The sequence below is a fragment of the Scomber scombrus genome, chromosome 10 (genome assembly GCF_963691925.1).
Source record: "Scomber scombrus chromosome 10, fScoSco1.1, whole genome shotgun sequence".
Lineage (NCBI taxonomy): Eukaryota > Metazoa > Chordata > Actinopteri > Scombriformes > Scombridae > Scomber > Scomber scombrus.
Window position 1 is genome coordinate 19,651,829 of NC_084979.1, and position 21,324 is coordinate 19,673,152.

The 21,324-nt window shown below is 42.5% G+C and overlaps 2 protein-coding genes across 3 annotated transcripts; both read left to right on the plus strand.

Annotated features, from left to right (window-relative positions):
• Window positions 1-535: 535 nt before the first annotated feature.
• asb14b (ankyrin repeat and SOCS box containing 14b) lies at window positions 536-3,371 on the plus strand. Its single transcript, XM_062427647.1, has 9 exons — window positions 536-660; window positions 760-812; window positions 905-1,036; window positions 1,135-1,293; window positions 1,394-1,639; window positions 1,897-2,065; window positions 2,150-2,684; window positions 2,799-2,952; window positions 3,061-3,371. Exons 1-9 carry the CDS (start codon window positions 536-538, stop codon window positions 3,234-3,236), a joined length of 1,749 nt encoding a protein of 582 aa, XP_062283631.1. The 3' UTR covers window positions 3,237-3,371.
• A 2,338-nt stretch (window positions 3,372-5,709) lies between these two features.
• Window positions 5,710-20,218, plus strand: tasorb (transcription activation suppressor b). Of its 2 annotated transcripts, none has more exons than XM_062426493.1 (23): window positions 5,710-6,105; window positions 7,737-7,882; window positions 8,196-8,288; window positions 8,434-8,506; window positions 8,877-8,968; window positions 9,057-9,191; window positions 9,288-9,412; window positions 9,532-9,563; window positions 9,999-10,104; window positions 10,345-10,448; window positions 10,670-10,779; window positions 11,296-11,368; window positions 11,488-11,559; window positions 11,835-12,674; window positions 13,461-13,771; window positions 13,871-13,973; window positions 14,079-14,938; window positions 16,687-16,809; window positions 17,014-17,173; window positions 17,254-17,362; window positions 17,456-17,634; window positions 18,091-18,225; window positions 18,476-20,218. In XM_062426493.1, the coding sequence occupies exons 1-23, from the start codon at window positions 5,802-5,804 to the stop codon at window positions 19,732-19,734; spliced, it is 5,544 nt and encodes a 1,847-aa protein (XP_062282477.1). In that variant the 5' UTR covers window positions 5,710-5,801; the 3' UTR covers window positions 19,735-20,218. The 2 variants fall into 2 exon arrangements, with proteins under 2 accessions (XP_062282477.1, XP_062282478.1); XM_062426494.1 differs by having other exon boundaries at window positions 18,479-20,218.
• Window positions 20,219-21,324: the final 1,106 nt, after the last annotated feature.

The following is a 21,324-nucleotide window of genomic DNA, read 5'->3' on the forward strand; positions in this document are numbered from 1 at the left end:
AATTAACCTGTTTAACTTTATTATTTGTAGCTTTGACTTTTCATGTACCAGATCATTTTACATCATTTGTAATGCTGTACACGTCTTGTTTCTTTATGACGTTTCCTTTTCTACCTTCAGTTAGTGTTTGAGCAACACTGGTAAATGACACTAGCACTTGTCCTTCTAGTAGGAATCTTCATGTTTTTGTTTTGGCTACGCTGACAGACAAATACTGCCAATTCTCTGCAGGAAATCTGCTCTCACTGGGCCTGTAAAGTTAAGAGATATAAGACTAGGACAAATTATAAATGCCATTTGGAATCATTATAATCAATATTTAAGTGATTTTAGTGTCACTACATTCATTTATACTAATTCAGCAGCAAGAATAAGACTGGCTGCAGATATTCCCTGCTTAGATACACTCTGCTGTCATGGCTGTAAATGGGTGGCGTGCGAATGTCTCAGCTACCAGATTTCATGGTCTTGTTTGCCGTACAGCTGTGTCTCTCCACAGCAACCCCTCAAGCTTTGAGTCTTTCTCGACTAACAGATGGACACAGAAACAGAAGATGACTTTTATCAATCGGAGGATGACTTGGATGAAGATGAGGCAACCCAATATATAATTGAACAAAGTTTGATTGAATATAGAAAGCTCAAAGGACTGAATCCGAGGTTAATGTCTGTTCACCATGTAGTACAATTCCTCACTCTGTAGGTTGTGTATCTCTCGTTTATTGTTTGAGTTGTTTTCTGTGCAATTTCTTTCTCTAGTGATCTGAAAGTCAGTGAAGACCCTGATGAGATTTTTAAAGCAATCAAGGAGGGTAAGATGATGTGATTCTTTGAGCTGTTGAAGCTGATGCATTTTTATTAATCTCCCCAGAGGTTCTGATATAATATCCTGCTTCATATGCAGGTGATCAGGATGCACTGAACAGACTAGTAGCGCAGCCAGAGAGTCTGTCTAGAGTTGATGAGCGAGGATGGATCCCCCTGCATGAGGCTGCAGTGCAGGAGAACAAAAAGATACTTGAGATTATCTTCTCAGGTAGTAAGGATATTAAAAGTATGACTATGATGTTTAGCCAAACAGATGTTTGAAAAAAATCTGATATGTTGATCGATTGTTTGGTGTTTGGGTTCCAGTATCGCCTCCTGGGGTTGCCCAGTGTCGCACCCTACAGGGTGAGACTCCATTGTTTCTAGCTGTGGTTCATGGACTCAGAGAGAATGCCACATTCCTGTTACAGAATGGCAGTAGCCCAGATCTCCAGAATGATGAGCAGGATTCTCCATTAGTCGCAGGTATCGAACACTAAGATCATCTGAATGCAAGATGCATTATGCCACACTTAACAAAAAGTTTTTAAATAATTTTTTCCTCTCTCCATTCTACATTTCTTAGCTATTCTGAATGACCAGTATGACTTGGCAACACTATTGCTTCGCTACAATGCTAAAGTAGATCAAACAGGACCACTAAACAGGACAGCTCTACACGAGGCCGCCTTTTTAGGCCTGGAGAACTTTGTCTATCTGCTCCTAGAGTCTGGTGCTAACCCAAATGCATGTGACATCAAAAAGAAAACTCCACTGGCTCTGGCTGCCCAGAACGGACATCTGAATGTGGTGGAGTTCCTGTTACTGAAAGGTATGTGAGATAAGGTGATTTTAGTGCTCAGATTTCAAAAGTATCTGGGTACCATATGGCTTCACTCATCTAGTGACTTTATGGCATAATAGTGAATTTAAAAAACCATTTGCATTTTGACTTCTCAAAGAAGTTAGAAAAAATATTTTATATAAGACTGTGTTAATGTGTTGGTTCTAGTATAGGCTAAAATGCATCCATATTGTTTGAAAATTGAAAAAAATACTTTTTTTATTGTTTCTGTATTCATTTTGTAGGAGCTCATGTGTGGTGTGAATCAGAGTCAGGCACTATCTTCTTTGATGCTGCAGCATCAGGAAACCCTGACATAATCGCCCTGCTGCTGGACCATGGAGCAGATCCCAACCAACCGCTGTATAGTGGTCACCTGCCTATTCACCGTGTAGCATACCACGGTCACATACTGTGAGGAATATCTGTGTTACAACATCTAGCTTTCACATTAAAAAAACACTGCCATGTTCTTAAATAAGGACTCCTCTTTGACAGGGCACTGGAGCACCTCATCCCAGTGACTAAGCTGGAGGCTGTAAAAGAAAGTGGAATGAGTCCTCTCCATTCTGCAGCTGCTGGGGGGCATGTCCGCTGTGTGGAGTTGCTTCTCAAAGCTGGCTATGATCCAAACTTCATGCTGCACCCAAGAGTTCGCCGCAGCTATGACGATGAGCGCAGGTCTGCCCTCTACTTTGCTGTGTCCAACAATGATCTTCAGTGTGCCCGCTTGCTGTTAGAGGCTGGAGCAATGGTGAACCAGGATCCAGTCACATGTTTGCAGCTGGCTCTCAGACAAGGCAACTATGAGCTGATCAACACGTTGCTGAAGTTTGGGGCAAATGTAAACTACTACTCCCGTATCAATGCCACTCACTTCCCCTCAGCACTTCAGTATGCCTTGAAAGACGAGGTCATGTTAAGAATGATTCTGAACCATGGTTACGATGTGAAGCGTTGCTTTGACTGTCCCTATGGTACCAATTCCCATGACTACGCTCCTTGGATGACCTCAGCCATCAAAGACATGGTGGTGAGATGAAGCTTGTCTGAGAGAAAATAATATAAATAGTCGAACCATTGGTGTAACACTTTCTTTCAAGGTTTCTCGTTGAGTCCTACATTATGTCTTTTTGTGTCTTTCCAGTTCTGTGAGGTGGTAACAGTGGCATGGCTTACACATTTATCTGCTCAGGTAGTGCGCATCATGCTGGACTACACCGACCATGTCTCTTTCTGCACCAAACTCCATGACGCACTGAAGGAGCAGAAACAGTGGCCAGAAATCTGTCATATTCAAAGTAAGAACTGCTGTGATCCCTCATTTGTTATTTGTTGACCTGTCTGCAAAAGTATGACTTCATGACTATGTATATTTATTGACTTAAACTGACTTTATTGGCTTTCAGGAAATGCACGCAGCCTGAAGCACCTGTGTCGGTTGCGGATAAGGGAGCATCTCAGATACTTGCGCTTGAGAGCCCCAGTTTTCATCAACTTCCTTCCTCTTCCTCCCAGGCTGAAAGATTACCTACGCTACAAGGAGTTTGATGTTTACAGCAGGGGCAGCTTGGTTAACCCATAGCAAAAACACATTTATACATGTCACAGTCACACTGTGATAGAGGTACAAAAACAAGAAGTATCTTTTATCAGTTACTGTGTGTTTTGAAAATCATGTTGTGTACAAGTACATATATTATGTGTTATGTGTTTTATTCCTTGCAGTATCATTTGTATAAAAGCTCTGTACTTTTATGTTTTTTAATAACTAGTTCAAGTTTTTTATTGTTACATTTCATTACACAAGAATAAGACAGGAAAAATAACTAAGATTTCAGCTCCTCTGCAATGCAGTAAGGAAAAAGAAGAAATATTTAAAATATATGAGTATAAAAGAAGGACAAGAACCATATGAGTGTATGTGTGTAAAGTGTGGTGTGTATGTGCCCTACCTATAATATGTAATGTAAAGTGCATTGTGCATGTGTCTTCCATATGGGCTAATACAGTATGTCAATGGATTCTGTTAATTTACTCTTTATATTGACTCCTCTTATTAAATGAGTCCTAGAGAAGTAATTCAGAAACAAGACTAAGTCAGATATGGCTGGTCCGTGCATGGTCAAGAAATTCTAGCCAATTAGTTACAGGGATAGTCAGTGTCTATAATGTGAAGTCCTGGATCTTACATGTTCTTCTGCAGTTGTCTGTGGTGGTCACAGTTTTCCACTCATAGCCTATCTGGATGTTTAAATCAAAAGAGAACGTCCTTCTGACTATTATAATTATCTGTTATCTCCTCTTGCTCTTTAATCTGTTTCTATCTGCGGATGTCTCTCGTTTTTCTAGGAGGACGGTATCAGTGTTTTGTTCTCCAGCGTGCATCATCATCACGGGGGGGGGGGGGGGGGGGGGGGGGGTGTCTGCTGGCTCGGCTTGCGTGCGCTGACTGTCAGCTGCAGTCAGTGGAAGCACTGTAAACGCCCCCTGAGGACGTAATTAGACTAAAGTATTCGCGCCGATTCATTTTGAAAGAGCAAAGACCAATGGGGAAACCCCAACACTCAGCCAGTCGACCAAGTTCATCAAGCTCATCTGTATGAAACAATCATGACCACAGCCATGTGTGGGCTTGGCTCTGCTGCAGCCAAAAATAAACTATAGTTTCTTCTTTATCTTCCACTGGTGGTTTAATGAAGTATTATATTTTGTAGGTTTAAAGGAACAGCATCTAGGATTTAGTGGCATCTTGTGGTGGCTTTGCAGATTGCAACCATAGAATGTAAAGAATAATTTACATAACAAATCAGGTACCCATTGGTGTTTGGACTCATACTTTTAAGCCTTGAACTTGGCGTTTTTTACCATCGCCATCTTGGATTTTTGGAGCCAGCAGTGATGAGAAGTGACCATATTTGGATGAGAAGTTGTAGTTGGCCCCAATGCTAGCTGCTAGCTTGGTTACCACATACATTTACAGTCTATGGTTAACTGTTATAATACTAGCCAATGCTAATTTTGCTCATGGAAAACAGGTTCAAAACCATTAAACAAAATCTACTTAGCAGAAAACTGAACATCCGACTCATAAGAGGGTGTTGTAGTATAGCTAACCAAATGCTTAACAATACTTTTTTAGACAGGATGATTGAGACCATAAACTCATTAGGAAAGTGTTTACTGAGGCAATAAATCATGTGAGAAAGTACAGTCATTTTCTCATAGTCTTCCATACAATCAGACTTCTTTTTGGAACTAATGGAGTCGCCCCCTGATGACCATTCGAAAGAATACAGGTTTAAGGCACTAAAACATTGGCTTCACTTTTCAGACCCAGAACTACCCTCTTGAGCAACCAAATGAATACATCTCCCGTCACAAAACTTGTGGGGGAAAATGAAGCCCTCTCTAAAGCCAGTTTTGGGTTATATAGAACATTATGCAAAATGTTGTCAATCAGCAGCTTCTGTGAAAAATAATCTGAGACTGAGACCTAATATAATAGACATTGCACTAATTTTCCTTTAGACATCTCAGGCTGTTCATCTGTTATGTAGATGATTTATTATAGTTATATTACATGTTATATTATATAGTACTTACAGGTTATTATGCAATAGACTTACTTTAACGGCCCGTTTGAGATCAAATTGGGCTGTATGTGGTTCTTGAACTCAAATGGCTTGGAGTTACATGGTTTTAAGTATGTAAATCAGTAATGTTAGTGTGTGAAGTGAAACTATGGGAAAAAGGGGAAATGAATTGGTATATTGAAAATAAAAGTGATGCATAGTGATACAAAAGTTAAAATGTGGACTGGTCATGTTGAGTCAGGGGGGCTTCATTACTCAATGTTATTTATTTAGCTGCACCTTGCATACTAATTGTATTCAATGCACGGTTTTACCCTGTCACCTCCATGCTCCCTCCCACGGTGCAGTGCCTCTACCTACCGCTGTGTGGCGCGGATTGTCTCATATGTAAACATAGTGACGGCAGCGTTTTGCAGTGGTGGAGAAGAACGTGTACGTCATTTTCACAATGGCGGAGGCTGGGTGAGGAGGAGAGTGTGTGTGTGTGTGTGTGTGTGAAGCGGCGCCGTAATCGTTACAGCTCCATTGCCCGTAATACGTGCACGGTGCCGAAAATGGCCCTGAACCCCAACGCGGTGGGGAAAAAGGACTCAGAATGTACCGACACGGGCGATCTGCAACCGGAGGGAAGCGAACCCCACAAGAAGTCAGCCGCCACCTCGGCCACAGCCAACCAAAATGGCGATCAGCCTGGATGTGGAGACAGTGTAATGCCCGAACAAAAAGCCCCTGAGCGGCAGAGGAGCGTGCTGGCGGACGCCCGGAGCTTTAGCAGCTCTCCCTTGCCAGGCCAGAAACCGGGCGAGGAGCTGCCACGGAGAAATTTCCAAATCCCGAGGAAGACTAGAGAGCGGAGAGGTGGTGCCATATCGCTGCTATTTTGAACAGAGCCTGTCCTGTCTTTCATAATTCTGGTGCTGCATGTTGCTAGCCTGCTAGTTAGCTGACTGGCCTCGCGTTAGCAGTGGGTCTAATGAGTTTTGCAAAATGTCCCAAAGTCGTTTTAGGTTTCTTTTATGTCTCTGTCACTCTCCTGGTAGACAGCTGTAGTGTGAGCCGCTTTGACCCCCGATAGGGAGGTGTAGTGTGCGCTGTTTTAACAGACATAGCTGTGGTTGTCGGGCTCAGGTATCGAAGTTACCAGTGAGCAGCAGGCAGCTACGTTACTGTGAAAGCAGCACTTGAGGACTGCTCATTTGAAAGCCCACCTTGTTTGTTTTCTTCACCTTTTCACGAAGACCACAGACCATAAGTCTGAGTGAATATACTGCTGCTGGTGTCATGGTTGTGTTGCAGCCATCACTTGACAACATGTGGGTGTCTCATTGACCTCAGTGAAGGGCATGGATTCATACATCCCAGTCATCTATTTCAAGTGTTTCCACAGTACCACGACTCTTTTAATGGAGTCTGAAGAGTTATACGTGCACATGTCCCCGCTTGAAGTCTTTAAGTATTTCAAAGCATCAGTTTTACACCTCACTCCCAAAACTCCTCATAGCATTCCTCTCTGTAACCCTACACCAGCCCCATCATACTTCAAGAAAAGGTGGAAGTACTCTTAACAAAGTGGCAGATGGACAGTGTTTTTGTTACAAAGATTGCTGTGAAACATCAGCTATCTGTATATATGTAAAGCTGAGCAGAAGTTGCAGGACTTATCACATTCAGCCTCATACAGGCAGCATCCCTACCTGCAGTGTTGGGGTCAACTTTTCCCTCAGAAGGTTTGCATATGTGATGTTTAATACACTTTATTGGCCAAGTTTGAAAATATAAGAGCTGTCAGACAGACATGGCTGTGTGTGTGTGCACTCCATTGGCCGGTCTCCAGTATTCATCGTGCTGCCTCACACCAGATATGTTTACTATTTGTTAGTAGATGATGTTTCGTGCAGGTAGCCTGTAGTCAGCCAGTGGTGGTTTCACTTCTTAGCCTGTGGTAGCATTGACATGATAAACCTTATGTAAATACAAATCAATGAGAGACTCTGTCACCTGTACAGTGGTTTGTTGATATAATGGATCACTAGATACTGTTGTTGATTAGTGTTTTCCTTATCCTAGTGCACACATCCGTAACCTGTTATGATGAGCTGGCTTTAGCAGTTCAGAATAGGATGCTGCTGGTTCATTGCAAGTCCACTGAGCTTTACTAAACACACAAAGAATACCAGCCTGCAACTGCAAGCATTCACTTCCTTTCCTCTTGCACGTCATGTCTTTTTATATGAGAACACGTTACTTAAATATCAAGCTAAAGTCCAAACACAGAAAATTCATATCTTTATGTGTAAGAAACAGCCAAGTATATGACTCTTTCTTTAGGCTTGACATCTTCACGCCAAACAATTTGATGTGGCGGTTTCCTGCAGATTGACCCAAAGTTTTAGTTTGATATGTTACTTTTTGCACTGATCCTCAACACATGCACACAGGTCTCTGCTGATGCTGTATGCTAATCCACTGATTCACCCTTGTGTGTGCAGGCTTGTACCAGTTTCTGCCCCCTGACAGCCGGGAGTTTGAGGACCTTGTGAAGATTGTCTCCTCATTTTACCTAGACTCTTCATCACGAGGAACCTTCTCCTACTGTAAGGCCAGGCTTATTCACAATGAGCTGCTGGAGAAAGAGGTTGGTCACTGTCTTCCCATAACCTACATTGTCAACATGAGCATGTCAAGTTACGCCCTTTTTTTGACTGACACCTGTTTGTAGGTTGCAACAAAATCATTCATTTTAAATAAGTCCTGTCTTGACTCAGCAGTGCTGTAATTCCAAAATGACTTGTAGCTCATGTGACATAGCTCTAATCAATGTTTTCAGCATATGATTTTACAAGTTACATTTTCTGCCAGAGCTGTGTATTAGTATTATTACAGCACTAAGAGTTTGTGTGGTTCAGACTGCTGTATCTCATTTACTTTACTCTCCCTTTGGGTGCCAGTTCATTGAAAAGCGGAGAGAGATGAAGCAGGAGGGGCGGACCGAACAAGAACTGACTGAGTCGTACTGCTTCCTTTATCCCGACAAATCCAAGGTTGGCCTGTCTACAAAGCCTGACTCGCCCATATAAAAGATGATGGAGATGGGGTTTTTGAACATATATTTATTTGTTTTTATATTTATACATTAACAAAAAAGAAACGTCATTCAAAGCTTTCAATGTTCTGTTGTGTGTCTAGCTTCAGTGGATCTGTGAGAAAGGTTTGTCAGTTGGGCACTCCAGGATAACTACGCTAGGAAATTCGTCTGTGGGTAAGTCGGTCTCTTGCATGTTGCTGTATATAAGTAGATGAGTTTTAAGATAACTCCCTATGATAGTTTATTGAGAGTTGCCAGTGAAACTAGTTTCCTTTTTTAAATAGATATAATTTTGGAACTTTATTTCTGGGGATGTTTGTTAGAGGAGTTACATCTGAAGACGGGTAATATGTGACTTATTAACAGCTGGGAATGGTTCAGTTACAGAATAATATGTCAATTAAATGTTCCCTCATGACTGAGGACCCAGTCAAGAAACGAATGTTTTAATCTCATAGTTACAGTATTAGCGTGTGAATATGATATTCAAATGCATTTTGATTATGATGCTCTTTTTACTAATTCAGTTCTTTTGTCATTGTAGGTGTTTATCTCTCGAAATATTCTGATTTGTTACAAATCAATCCATTTGAAGTGGGCTCTTTTGGAGACATGATCGTTTTTAAAGTTATGAGGGTATGCCTACCGCTCTTTCATTTTGTAATGTTTACAGGTTTCTGATGCTTGTGGGACTTCAAGTCAACTAATATGTTTTGTTTCTTAGGGTCGAATAAAGCACATCCACGAGAACATGCCTAAGAATGCTATAGAACCTACACCCAAGTTTGACTGTCATTTGTCGAAAAGTGCCAATAGGGTTACGTCTTTGCTGTCTTACAGGGCTTTTGAGCTCACACAGGTAAACGCAGGATTTTTTTTCATTCATTTACAGCATGTGCTCTGCGTCTTGGTGAGTATTTCTGTGTTTTAATGTGGCTTTCTTGTCGTCTTTCAGCAATATTTTTTCGAGTTTGCATTCGATGAGATCAAGGCACGGCCCAGGCACGTTTGCCCCTACGCTGTGGTTTCCTTTCAGTACAAAGGCAAGGAAGCTGCAGCGACTCCAATGACTGCACACAGGTACATATTCCTGCAGGAAATGGTGAAACTCAGCAAGCATTTTCAGGCAGTTGAGGTGGCTTGTGTGACGCATTTAACATCTCCCCTGCTTTTTGTTCGTTTGTTTTTCTCCTTAACAGGTTTAACACTATTTCCCCTGAAGGAAGTAGAGGTAAAAACATTTTTTTAATCTTCACTGATCATTTTTGATGAATATATAGTGGAACAATGAAGGCTGTATGTGTTGTGTTGAATTAGTGTCATGTCTATAAACAAGGATTTTTGTAAAGGCCACTTCACACCAGGAGCAGAAAACACTCTGCTGCCAGTCTGCAACAGAGTCAGTGACTGCTCCCATGTTAGTCAGTGTCGCAGTATTAAGTCTTTAACTAACTACCTACTATCTAACTTGAGCGTTTTGATTGGCATTCTCACTGCTAGTTGTCAGTTACACACCACAAATTATCCAAATTATATAAAACAACCAGGGTTGAAGATTTCCAAAGGAATCTGTGTCAAAAGATTGTGCTCTGAAAAGTTATGAGCTCAGCTCTCTGGCTATATCATGTCTGCCTTTTCACCTGTGCTGCTATTCATACCATTGCAGGAAAAAGCTCCTACACTGTGTGGAGTGGTCCACTGGTGAACAAGGGCAAGGAGTTATTCCCAATCAGTTTACGATCCTCCTCACGCCCATACCTACCTTTCAAACTGTGAGTAAACCTTCAGTCTTGCACATATTTCTGTGTATCTCTGGCAACACGTCTTCAGTGCTACTGGTGTTTCCTCTGTTAATCATTAAAGGCATTTCGCCACAAAAAGATTTTATGAGCTGAACTATCATGCTGCATAACTTTAGATTAGAAAGAGGAAGTTAGATTTCATTTATGTAATATGCAGACATCTGTTTTTTCCTTCTAGAATTGGTTATGATTTGCTCTTTGTGTAAACAGGCCTGAGAAGCTGGAGGTGAGTCGGGGTATGCAGCTGGACCAGGTGAAGCGAAAGATTCCCTCTGTGCTCTTTTGTTGGGACACCTACAGCGCATCACGGGAAGGTCAGTCAGCACCACACGTGAATCAGAATGGTCAAAAAATGCCCAGGGCAAGTTCAGTTTCTAAAGCTATTATGAATGCATATGCTGCATGATTGTCTTAACTTGTAAACAGCTTAAGAACAAAAGTTTGGCATTGTTTCAGATCAAACTGAGCATGCAGCGACTACCTAGAGGAGTTATTTGTCTGTTTTGTATTCAAACTTGCCTCTCCTCATCCACAGTAATGAAGTGTGGGATGTCCTGCAGCCTGTTTGAGGTGGTAGATGGAAAAGGCAAACCTACCAGTGGCAGCCTGACAGCACTGATCAACAAACTGGAGAGGGACAGGATGGTGAGTCACCTTATAGCTGTTACTCACCAGGACTCATGCGAGAGGTTCTCGTGTATGAAATTCCCCTAAAGATGGAAAATCATCATCATCACACTGAATCAAAGTTTGTCAACGAAATGATTGCTGAATTGAATTCAAGATTTTGGGATGTCCAGAATCATTCAAAAAGCTTTTCCTTTGGATCCTTCTTTGTTCAAAAGCACATGGAGAAAGAGAAGAATAAAAATAGCCTTTCTTACACAATATTCCTTTATGCATCATCAGCTTGTGTAATTGGGGTAAGTTTTGTTCCATTAACTGTTTGTTTGCCTCTTTAACAAGAGAAATTGTGTAGAGAAAACACGTCAAACTGTAGTGCTTTTTCTTTTAGTAACTTTACAATAACTACTGTAGTACAAAATGCACACATAGGAGAGAAAAAGTGTCCAGCAACACACGTGTAACACGATTGCTCACATGGTCTGAAAAAGATGCATCCTGGTGTTTCTGACAGCAGTGTCTGTTCTGCTTGTTTAGGTGCTGGTGAAGCCCTTGTTTGACAGGGGATTTCTCTTCCTGTTGTCCTCAGCTCAGATGGTTGAATCCAAAGGTGCCCAAAAGCTTTTTTCTTTTACTTTCTTCACATATTTCCCTTTTGTGTCTGTTGAACACCACTTTTTGCTTCCGGTGAGGATGCAGATTCTAAAAAAGTTTGTGTTTGTTTTCCAGAGCGGCGGGGGCGGGAGAAGAACCTGCAAGCATTATTCATCTTTCAGGAGTCAAGGATGGTTGTCAAGTATTGTAAGTGTTATTCATTATTTATTCATACCTATGAATCTATCCCTAGCAATTAGCAAACAAATGTCTGTCTTGTCTTCTACCTACTGCTTTTTAAAAAAAGGTACATGTGATTAATAAGCAGCAATAGCTGGTACATCAAAAAAAGAGGTGAGAGTTTTCCATATCATAACCATGACTCCTGTTTTGGATTTAATTAGGTGTCTCTTAAGACTTTCATAGAGCGGATGTGCATTTATATGATGCCGTTTCACTGACATTTGTGTCCTCCATCTCAGCATCCAGACTATTTGATCCAGAGCCGTTGACGGTGGAGCCGCAGCCTGCTACCCTGTCCTCCATGGAGCCCTTCATGCCTGCTCTGCACTATGCCCTTTTCAAGTTGCGGCCCAACCCAGGGAAGGATTTGAGCTCTGGGGTGGAGCGACAGGCCACTGAATACTTAACTCGCATGGATTCAGGAACGGTGCGGCCGTTCATCCTGCCTGACTACAAATATAATGTGGACGATCGGACCAACCCGCTTCCGGTGCCTAGACCCAAATTTAACATGGATGCTGTGTTGCGTTCTTATGTCCACAACCCTGCCAACTATATTTTACCTCTGAACAAAGCAAAGGACATCATGGAAAGAATACGGAACCCCGTACCCATCGCGGTTCCCATTCCCCCGCCTGCGCCGGCCCCAGTGGAATACAGCCCTGTTTCTGACTGGGGCGGCTCAGACAGGGGCTCGGACAGGTCAGAGAAACCCCCAGAGAGGCTATCCCAGGAGAGGCCAGCCCAGGAGAAGCTGCCCCCAGACAGCAGTAGACGGAGGTCGGGGCTGGCCCATTCAAACGGGGCCCAGTTGCAGCACAAGCCACACATTGAGCCCCAGCCTCAGCCCCAGAGGTTGCGTCTTTCCCAAAATGAGTATGATAAAGACAAGATGAAACAGTTGCTCAAGCTTATCCAACTCCATAAAAAAGCACTAGTGAAGGATCCCGGGAAGGAAAGAGGAGAGGACGGGGCGTGGGACTCCAACAGTTTGAAGAGGAAATTTGATGGAGATGAGAGGGGAGGCATGAACAAACACCAACGCACAGATCCACTGAGCAACGGGGAGCCCAGTAGAGGTGAGGAGAACTGCAGCTGTGCATGTAGATTGATTTAAATCATGCAAAAATTAACCTCACATTTTTATCATTATAATAATAAGATATTCTGGTTATAAATGCCTTTCTCCTTATAATGTTAGAGTAAAAGTGAACTCGTAAATAGTAGGTGCTCCTATAGTGAAAAACATCCCATTGGCTTTCAGAAACCCATCTAGGATGTCGCTTTGGTTGTTTCTCAGATAGAGACACAGAGTGGATAATATCCTCCCAAGTGTCTGCATGCTTATAACAACTCCATCAAGGCTGCTTAGTTAGACGAGAATTTCATTATGTGTTTGCCCTAAAAGAAAATAAGACTCGGTCTGGTCATCCAAATGTTCCCGTGCATCCATTTCAGCAGCAGCAACATTGCTGTTTTTATGAGATACAGATACAGTCACCTGATACAACACCTTTCTCATTACACTGACATTAAATCTCATTATAACAAGAAAATGTGCTTGGTTTAATGTGAATAAGCATTTTGTTTGTTATTAGTTTTTCTCGTTAAAGTTATAACAAATCAACTTTCATTATAATGTGAACCTTTTCATTATAATACTCGTGTTAACTTGGGAAACTGAAAACAGAGCAAATTTGTAAATAATACTTTAACTTGTAAAAGTTGAAAAATTTTGCAAAAATATCCTTCACATTTCCTGTACAGTACTCATGAAGCCTATCTTTAGCTGTCTGAGAGCTCGGGCTATTCTAGTGGACTAATATACCAAATTTAGCATTCCCTTATCGTGTGTATCCCTCTAGGAGCACAAGCAGATGAGATCGGAGAAGAGGGCGGACAGAGCGACAATCTGACAGCAGTGATGGAAAGCATGGGCATCTACGACACGGACCTGAGGGCCTGTGGCAACACCCACTCCTCGGCAGTCAACGAGACCCAGCGCCTTCTCAAGATCCTGCTGGCCACTCTTAACAAAGCCGTGGCTCAGGGTTCAATGCCTGCACAGTCAAACCACGGTGAACCCTCGACGGGCCCAGGAACGGGGGAACCTGCCTTCTCTGACCCAGATCTTAGGAAACAAAATGAGCCAGCATCACAAACAAACTACATCGAGGTGAGAAGAGCTGATTTTTAGGTTTACTCTGGAATAATTTACCATGCATTAAATGAGTTTGTATACCTAAAAATAACTACTGATGTTTCCTCTGTTAAGGAGGACATGGACTGTAGCCCTGGAAGCCCAGTCAGTGCAGGATCCCCTACAGACCAAGCTCACACCTCAGACAACCCAACATGGGTTATCCCAACTAATGAAGGTAACTCAAAGCAATTAGTACAGACCTGCTTCTACCCTTATAGGCATATTTAGATGTGGTTCACAAGGCTTCACTGTGACAAGTTTTCTGTCTGCTTTCCTCCAGACAAAGCACAGCCTCTTCCTGAGCCGAAGCACCATCCTGAGTCGGAGCCAGAGGCTGTGACGGTGGCAGACACACACCCGGAGTCGAAAATGCCCACAGTCGTGGAAGTTAAAAAGACAGTTGCACCATCTACGCTACCAGTGTTGGAGGAGCTTCCTTTCAGGCCCTCCATCAGCCTGGACACTATACTCAACCAGGAAATTCACAGCCTCACATCTGACATTAAAAACATCATGCAGACTCACCGCATCTGCTATACCTCGCAGCTACCCCCGCGGTTGCCCTCCCACCACTGCTGGCTGCCCAACAGTTGCTTCTCAGAGTTTGTTGTACCCTACGTCACGCCTGTCTCCGTTCAGGGGGATGTCAAAGCACTGTGTGAGAAGATGGACAAGTTGATCCCAGCCCCACCTGCTCCCTCCAAGGTCACTTCTCCACCTCCCCCAGTGACAACATCTAATCTTACAGCACCTTCCCCCACCCCCATCCAGACTCCAAAGACTAAAGTTGAGCCCTCCCTGTCAAAGAGCAGCACTTCCTCTCAGAGTGGCAAACTAGGCACTGTCAAAGAGGCAGGATCCACTAAGACTAAAACAGAAGCCGCATCAGCAGAGTTGGGCGGAGAGATGTATTCTCCCTCTCAAGTCACACCAGACTCTCCAGACAACAACTCCCAAAACCCAGGCACTGCTCCTGGCACTGGGACCGGACTTCTGGCTGGCAGCCTCATTGGTCAGCTGAAGCCTGAGGTTTTCAGCAGCCTGGTGGAGATCTTTAAGGACGTCACAAAGAATACAGTGAAATTCTACATCTACTCTGCGGACGAGGGGGAGGAGAGCACTGTCTGCATGGAGATTAAGGTACAATGCAAGGTTGCATTCTGGTCTTGAAGCTTAAGCTGCTGCTGCAGACTCTTTTTTAAATGAATTGTTCAGTCTATAAAATGTCAAAAAATGGTGAAAAATGTGCCTCACAAGTTTTCAGAACTTAAGGTGACCTATTTGTATTGTTTGCTTTACCCAAATAACCTAATAGCCTAAAAACCTAAAAGATATTATTTATTGACAATATTATCTTCACATTACGTTTGAGAATCTGTGATCGGCTTTTCCACTGTATATAAAATCGATAAATGACACAAGGGCTGCAATTAATAATTATTTTCATTATCTGCAGATTATTGTTTCAATTAATCAATCAGCCTATAAAATGTCATAGTGAAAATATGTCACTATTCGCCAAATGATTCGGTTTGACTTTCGATTTTAAGGTCACAATTTGATTCAATACTTTCTATTTTTTAGCACTGACTGCTATGCCATTAACAGATTTGATTTGTAAAGATCAACAGACAACTTTCAGTTACATCTTAGATAAAAAAATATAGACTACATGGTATAAAGCATGATTTAATAGCTATATTTTTTGGAATGTATCACACTAAGGCCATATGGTCAAATTGAAATAATTTATTTGAAATGTAATAACAGTAACTTATTTCACCAGCCAATTGAGAACAAGCTGTGAAACACAAAAACAAATGAAAAAAAAAAAAACTTTACAACAACAGCTTGAGTTTCCATACCAGCATAAAGCCACCAGATTTCATCCTTGTGGCTTTTTGGTGAGGAAACTGCATTGTTTTGCTCTTTGTAGACAATTCTTGTGCACTCATCTCGCAGCCGGCTGTACACAGAGACCAGAGTTATCTGTCTGTCCAGCTTCGAGAACAACTCATTTAGGTGAAAATTAGGTTGTAGCTCATTTTCTAAATTACTATGGAAGGAAAGAGGCGTTGTTTGTGCTTCAGCATTTCGCTTGTGAGTCATTATCTGGGAACTTTGAATGTGTCAGTATATTACCAGCTTTGACATTAACCGAGTGTGTAGCATGGCCTTCAAACTGAAACTTTTCTGTCAACTATGCATTTACAACTCATGGGGAAGGCAAAATGTTGCTACGCCTGTGACTTTGGAGCGAAGGAGGATTTTCTAGTTCTGTTGTTTCCCCATCATCTCTGACTTTGGCAGTTGCCATGGTCTTTCGAAAAGTAGTGCAGCTGCAAGCTACCAGTTTTAAGCTGTGTCGTCTTTGAAATGTGTTTTTCCTTTGGATTCATGCAAGTAGGTGAAGGTGGAGAGGGGGAAAAAAAACTTAATTTCAAAGATTGAAATCGCTCATTTCGATTGATTTTTGATTTAGAAACCGTGACACCCCTTACTGGATTATCAAAATCACAAGAACATTTAATGGATTTTGTTTCTGCACTATTGCAAACATTAATACTACTGCCCATATTACATAATTGTGCATCCGTATTTTGTAAATTTTCTCCATCTATAGACTTGCTCTGGGTCACCTTTTTATATTGTAGCTAAAGGGCTTTTCTGCAGTAGGAACATATGTATGCAGAGGAATACACAAATGAAAACAGAGGTCGACCATGTAAATGTGACAGGCTACACCATCTCCTGTTTTTTTCATTACGTGTTCCATGTGTCAGTGCTCAGCTCTTTGTGTCAGTCAGTAGTTGTGTGAGAGTGCAAGAGAGAAGCACACATTCATCGGTCTGTCTCTTACAATTATGTCTCTCCCGTCTGTCACAAAGGAGTACTTGAAGAGTCTTGGCAACAGCGAGTGCAGCCCGCAGACGTTTCTAGAAAACAGCGGCAGTTTAGACAAGCTCCTGATCATCATTCAGAACGAGGACATCGCTGCACACGTGCACAAGGTACAATTTCCACTTATCATCCTCTTCATCACTGTCTCATCTTCCAATATGTAGTTCAGATGATTGAGAACCAAGTGATCTAGGCAGTGAATAAAGGTATCCTAAAATATTTTTTTAGGATAACGGGCTTCTTTATTTTCTGATGTGACCTGAGTGAAAAAGTGACTGAATAGCTCAATTTATAAAAATCTCCTCACCCTGCAGATCCCGGCACTGGTGTCTTTGAAGAAACTGCCTTCAGTGAGCTTTGCTGGAGTTGACACTCTGGACGATGTCAAAAACCACACTTACAATGAGCTGTTTGTGTCTGGAGGCTTCATGGTATCTGACGAGTTTGTTCTTAACCCTGACCTTATCACACAGGGTGAGTTTCACTTTGTGGTTGCTGTGCGTGTTTGTGGAAATATAAGTTGGATGATGCTGATGAGAGCTTGTGTTCTTCAGATCGTTTGCAAGGGTTGCTGAAGTTCCTGGAGGAGCAGAGCACCCCCGAACACCCCTGGCAGTGGAAGGTGCACTGCAAGTCCCAGAAGAAGCTTAAAGAACTGGGGAGGTCAGTATCCCAGTACTCAAAATAGTAGCAATCACATTTCATGGGTAAAATAATCTTAAACCAAACTGGTTAATTTTTGCTGTTTTGTCACAGGTTGAACACGAACGCCATGGGCCTGCTAAACCTTCTCACAGCCTATCAGAAAAAGCACCTAGTCGAGTTCCTCCCTTATCATGAATGTGACACCCAATCACGTCAGGCTCCCGATCTGGACTGTATGATCAAGCTCCAAGCTCAGCACACACAGCAGCGGCACCTTATCTTCCTCACAGGTATCATATTCCTTGTCACTGTTAACTTCCATATTAAGTCCAGTTAATGCCTAATATTTTAAATGGCAAATTGACTGCATTTATATATTGTCTTTTAGTCTCCCCTACACTCAGATCATGTTATATTACATGTCACATTCACCCATTCACACACCAATGGCAGAGGTTGACATGCAAAGTGCCGACCTGCTCATTAGGAGGAGTTTTATTCACACACACACTGATGGCAAAGCCTTCAGGAGCAATTTGGGTTTCAGTATCATCCCTAGAACACTTCTACATGCAAACTGGAGGAGCTGGGGATCAAACCGCTGATATTCTGATTAGAGGACGACTAGCTTCACCTCCTGAGACACAATCATCCTTTATTTATTTAGACAAATACCATCCTTGTCCTTTATTTAAATGTATTTAAAATGCTAACTGACTGTTGTATGTTGTTTTGTGTTTTTACAGAGAGGCCATTTGAGATGTTCCTACAGTACTCCAGAAATGGAATAGTGATAGCGAGCATTGACGATATTATGAGCGGTTTCCACAGCCTAATTGGCTCCATCAATCAAAATGAGCTTCCAACGCCGCCCTCTACTGGTGGGTAGTGTCATCAGCAGCATTAAACCCCCAAACACACCAGGGATTTCATTTCATTTTGCTGCAATACAATTTCTTTGCTACATTTTTGAGTTGTATACGGTTATGTTGCCAGTTAAAGATGACTGTAGCACCCAGCTGAGTTTCTTTCCAGCTCATTTAATTCTGTGAATTCTTTTGTGACACATTTGTTGATATCTTCCTCTCTACTTTTCCATTTCTTTCTCTGTGCCCTCTCCTGCTCTCCCAGTAGTGAATGATGAGTGTGTGGGAGAGGAGGACATGTCATTAGACTCTGATGATGGAGAGCCACCCACCATATCAGATACTTCAGAACAGAATCCGGATGTTGAGAAGGAGAAGCCTCCACAGCCACCTCCACCGGAGATGGAGGAGTTTCGTCCTCCGCTCCCAGACCAGCAGGTCACCCCTGAGAGAACTCCAACGCTGTCTGACTACAGTGCACTTAAAACGGCCATCTCTCAATTCAAAGCCTCCAACCAGATAGGGATAGGCTCTTCAGACATTGGCAGCTTATCCCCAGGAGGTTTTCCTGTGAATCCCCACCAGAGCTTCCTGTGTCCTTCAGCTTCGTGGTCATCCTACACCGGCTCTTCGAGTTATGCGGCCTCCCCTGCCTATCCCGCCTCGCCCTGCAGCAGCACCCAGGAGCAGGAGTATCGCCCCCCAGTCACAGTTTCTGCCACAGTCCCAACGCCCCCTCTTAAGACCACAGCAGGACCTCTAGCCAATCTGGCTTCCCTCCCTTTGGAGGTCAAACCTCCCCCTCCACCTCACCTCATGATGCTGGGTCACACATACGGTTCAGATACTGGAGGAGCTGGGGCTGCTGGGTCATCTCCGCTCACCACCTCTCGCCCCTACCCAGACCACAGTGACACAGTTCAGCCAGGTTACATGTCTGGTATTCCTAAAAATGCTAGCGGGACCCCCACGCAACATGCTGATAGAACACTCAGTGGACCTGGGGAGGGTGTGTGGGGGTCTGCAGGGACCAGCACTTGTAAGACTGCCAGCAGCCAGGGTGTGGTCCCCTCTGGCCCTTTAGACCCCAGTGGGCTCCTTAAGGGTGGGGAAGCCCTTAGAGGCAGCACCCCTGGTAGTCAGGGGGGCAGGACTCAGGTGAACTGCGCTGACAACCTTGGAGCTTCTGTGGTAGTTCCCACAGTGGCCAACAGGGGGGGCTCGGTAGTCAGACCTAAGCTGCCTCCACATCCAGCATGTGGTATGGGTTATGGCAGTATAGGTGGCATCCCTGGACAGATGGACCATGGGCCTATGCGGGGTGCTATGGGTCCTGGTGCTTCAGGGAGTTACAGAGGGCGAGGAATCCCTCCAGTAGGACTTTGGCCTCAGCCAGGACGAGGACATGAACGGGGGGACAGGACTGGAGGAGGACCCTGCTCTTGGGGTTACCCAACAGGCAGGGGTGGTGCACAGGATTACTACTCGGACTACACATACACTCACAATTATGCCCCTGAATAGACAATCAACTTGATCGAAGGGGAAACACGAACGCCATACTCCAGAGACTATTAAAGCTGGCTGAATGTATATATTTCCATGTCATAAACACATTGATTTAAATCGGTAAATAAGGATCCTGATTTTCTACATTAATAAAAATTGATACAGGCAGTGCCGAGTGTCCTACTGTCGTGTAAACTGTATGTACACTCTCTCCATGTGAGCTGTTTGAGACCCTCTTCAAACCACTATATTTATATTTGCCAACAAATGTAAATGGCCTTCCAGCTTCTCGGAATTTATCATGTAATTTCTGTTTGTCCCGGTTTTGAAACCTGTTTGTGAACAAGGGGAAAGGCTGATATTTTTTTAAGGAAAAAAAAACAACAAAAAAAAGAAAAAAAAGAGTGAATGAAATTTCACTTTTGCTGTTGGTTTTCTTTTTTTATTTTACATATTTGGTTGTCCTAAATTCTATTAAAATAAAACATTTCAAATCCTGTTTGTGTGATGGGTTTTATGACGGTGTCAAGCAAACCATTAAAAATATAAATCACAGTTGTCTTACTGTCCTTTTCACTCAAACACCATTTTATTCAGCTATGTACAATATTTATGTGTGGTATGAAGATGTATCATTTTTTTTAAAAGTAGCTGTAGACCAAGATAGTGAAAAAATGTGCAATAACAAGAGGTTTTTGGAAATAGGATTGAATTGGTCACGGTTGGCTAAATATTCCCATAAAAGAATGGAAAGGTCATATTTCAATGAGAAAGTCCAAATGTAGTTGGTGCTTATTCCAAAAATGTTTACACCTTTTTAAATAAAAACAAGCCTTTATATACTGCGGAAAAGATGGTTTTCTGCAGGGGTGTAGCATGAAAGCCTGGGTCCTAATAAGCAGTCTCTGTCGGCCCCTTCCTCTCTTGATCCATGTCTTTCACACATCTTTTGAAAATGTTCTACACATGAATCTGCAGTGGTTATTAGGGTAGTTAATAATGAATTGTCCTTTTGAATTGAATGAATTGACCACATTTAAACAGACTACCAAATAGAGGATGTAGTCACCGTGACATCACCCATTGATTTGTGGACTCCCATTCTGTCAAGTCTTGAGTTAGCATTTTGATTGTTGCCATCTTGGATTTTTGGAGCCAGAAGTGACTATATTTAGATGAGAGGGTGGAGCTGACTACCACTAGTTGCTAGCTTGGTTAGCATATTGTATTTACAGTCTATGTTTAACTGAAAATGCAAATGCTAACTTTTTTCTAGCAAAAAAGGGCTTAAAACAATTTAAGTGTACTAACTGGGGGGGGGGGGGGGGGACGGACTGAACATCTAACTCCTTAGAGGGTCTTTTGGTACAATCAAACATGAACAAGCCTTTTTTTAGGCAACTAAAATTTAACAATTAACTTTCATGAACTGAAAGTACACTGAAATAGCGATGGCTATGGATTATCATGCTTCACAGAACATATTTTCTTCATGTTTACATAAGTATACATCAATCCCAGGGTATAAGACAAAGCTAAAAAAAAATACCAATTTAGTTTTCTAACCCCTATGAGGAGAAAATGCTTACTATACTGCATAATTAT

Coding starts and splice junctions, on each gene's coding strand:
- tasorb (XM_062426493.1), top strand. CDS start 5,802: ATGGCCCTGAACCCCAACGCGGTGGGGAAAAAGGACTCAGAATGTACC. Junction 8,969..9,056: donor TCGTTTTTAAAGTTATGAGG/GTATGCCTACCG, acceptor TTTGTTTCTTAG/GGTCGAATAAAGCACATCCA. Junction 11,369..11,487: donor TCAGATGGTTGAATCCAAAG/GTGCCCAAAAGC, acceptor TTTGTTTTCCAG/AGCGGCGGGGGCGGGAGAAG.
- asb14b (XM_062427647.1), top strand. CDS start 536: ATGGACACAGAAACAGAAGATGACTTTTATCAATCGGAGGATGACTTG. Junction 813..904: donor TTTTAAAGCAATCAAGGAGG/GTAAGATGATGT, acceptor CTTCATATGCAG/GTGATCAGGATGCACTGAAC. Junction 1,037..1,134: donor ACTTGAGATTATCTTCTCAG/GTAGTAAGGATA, acceptor TTTGGGTTCCAG/TATCGCCTCCTGGGGTTGCC.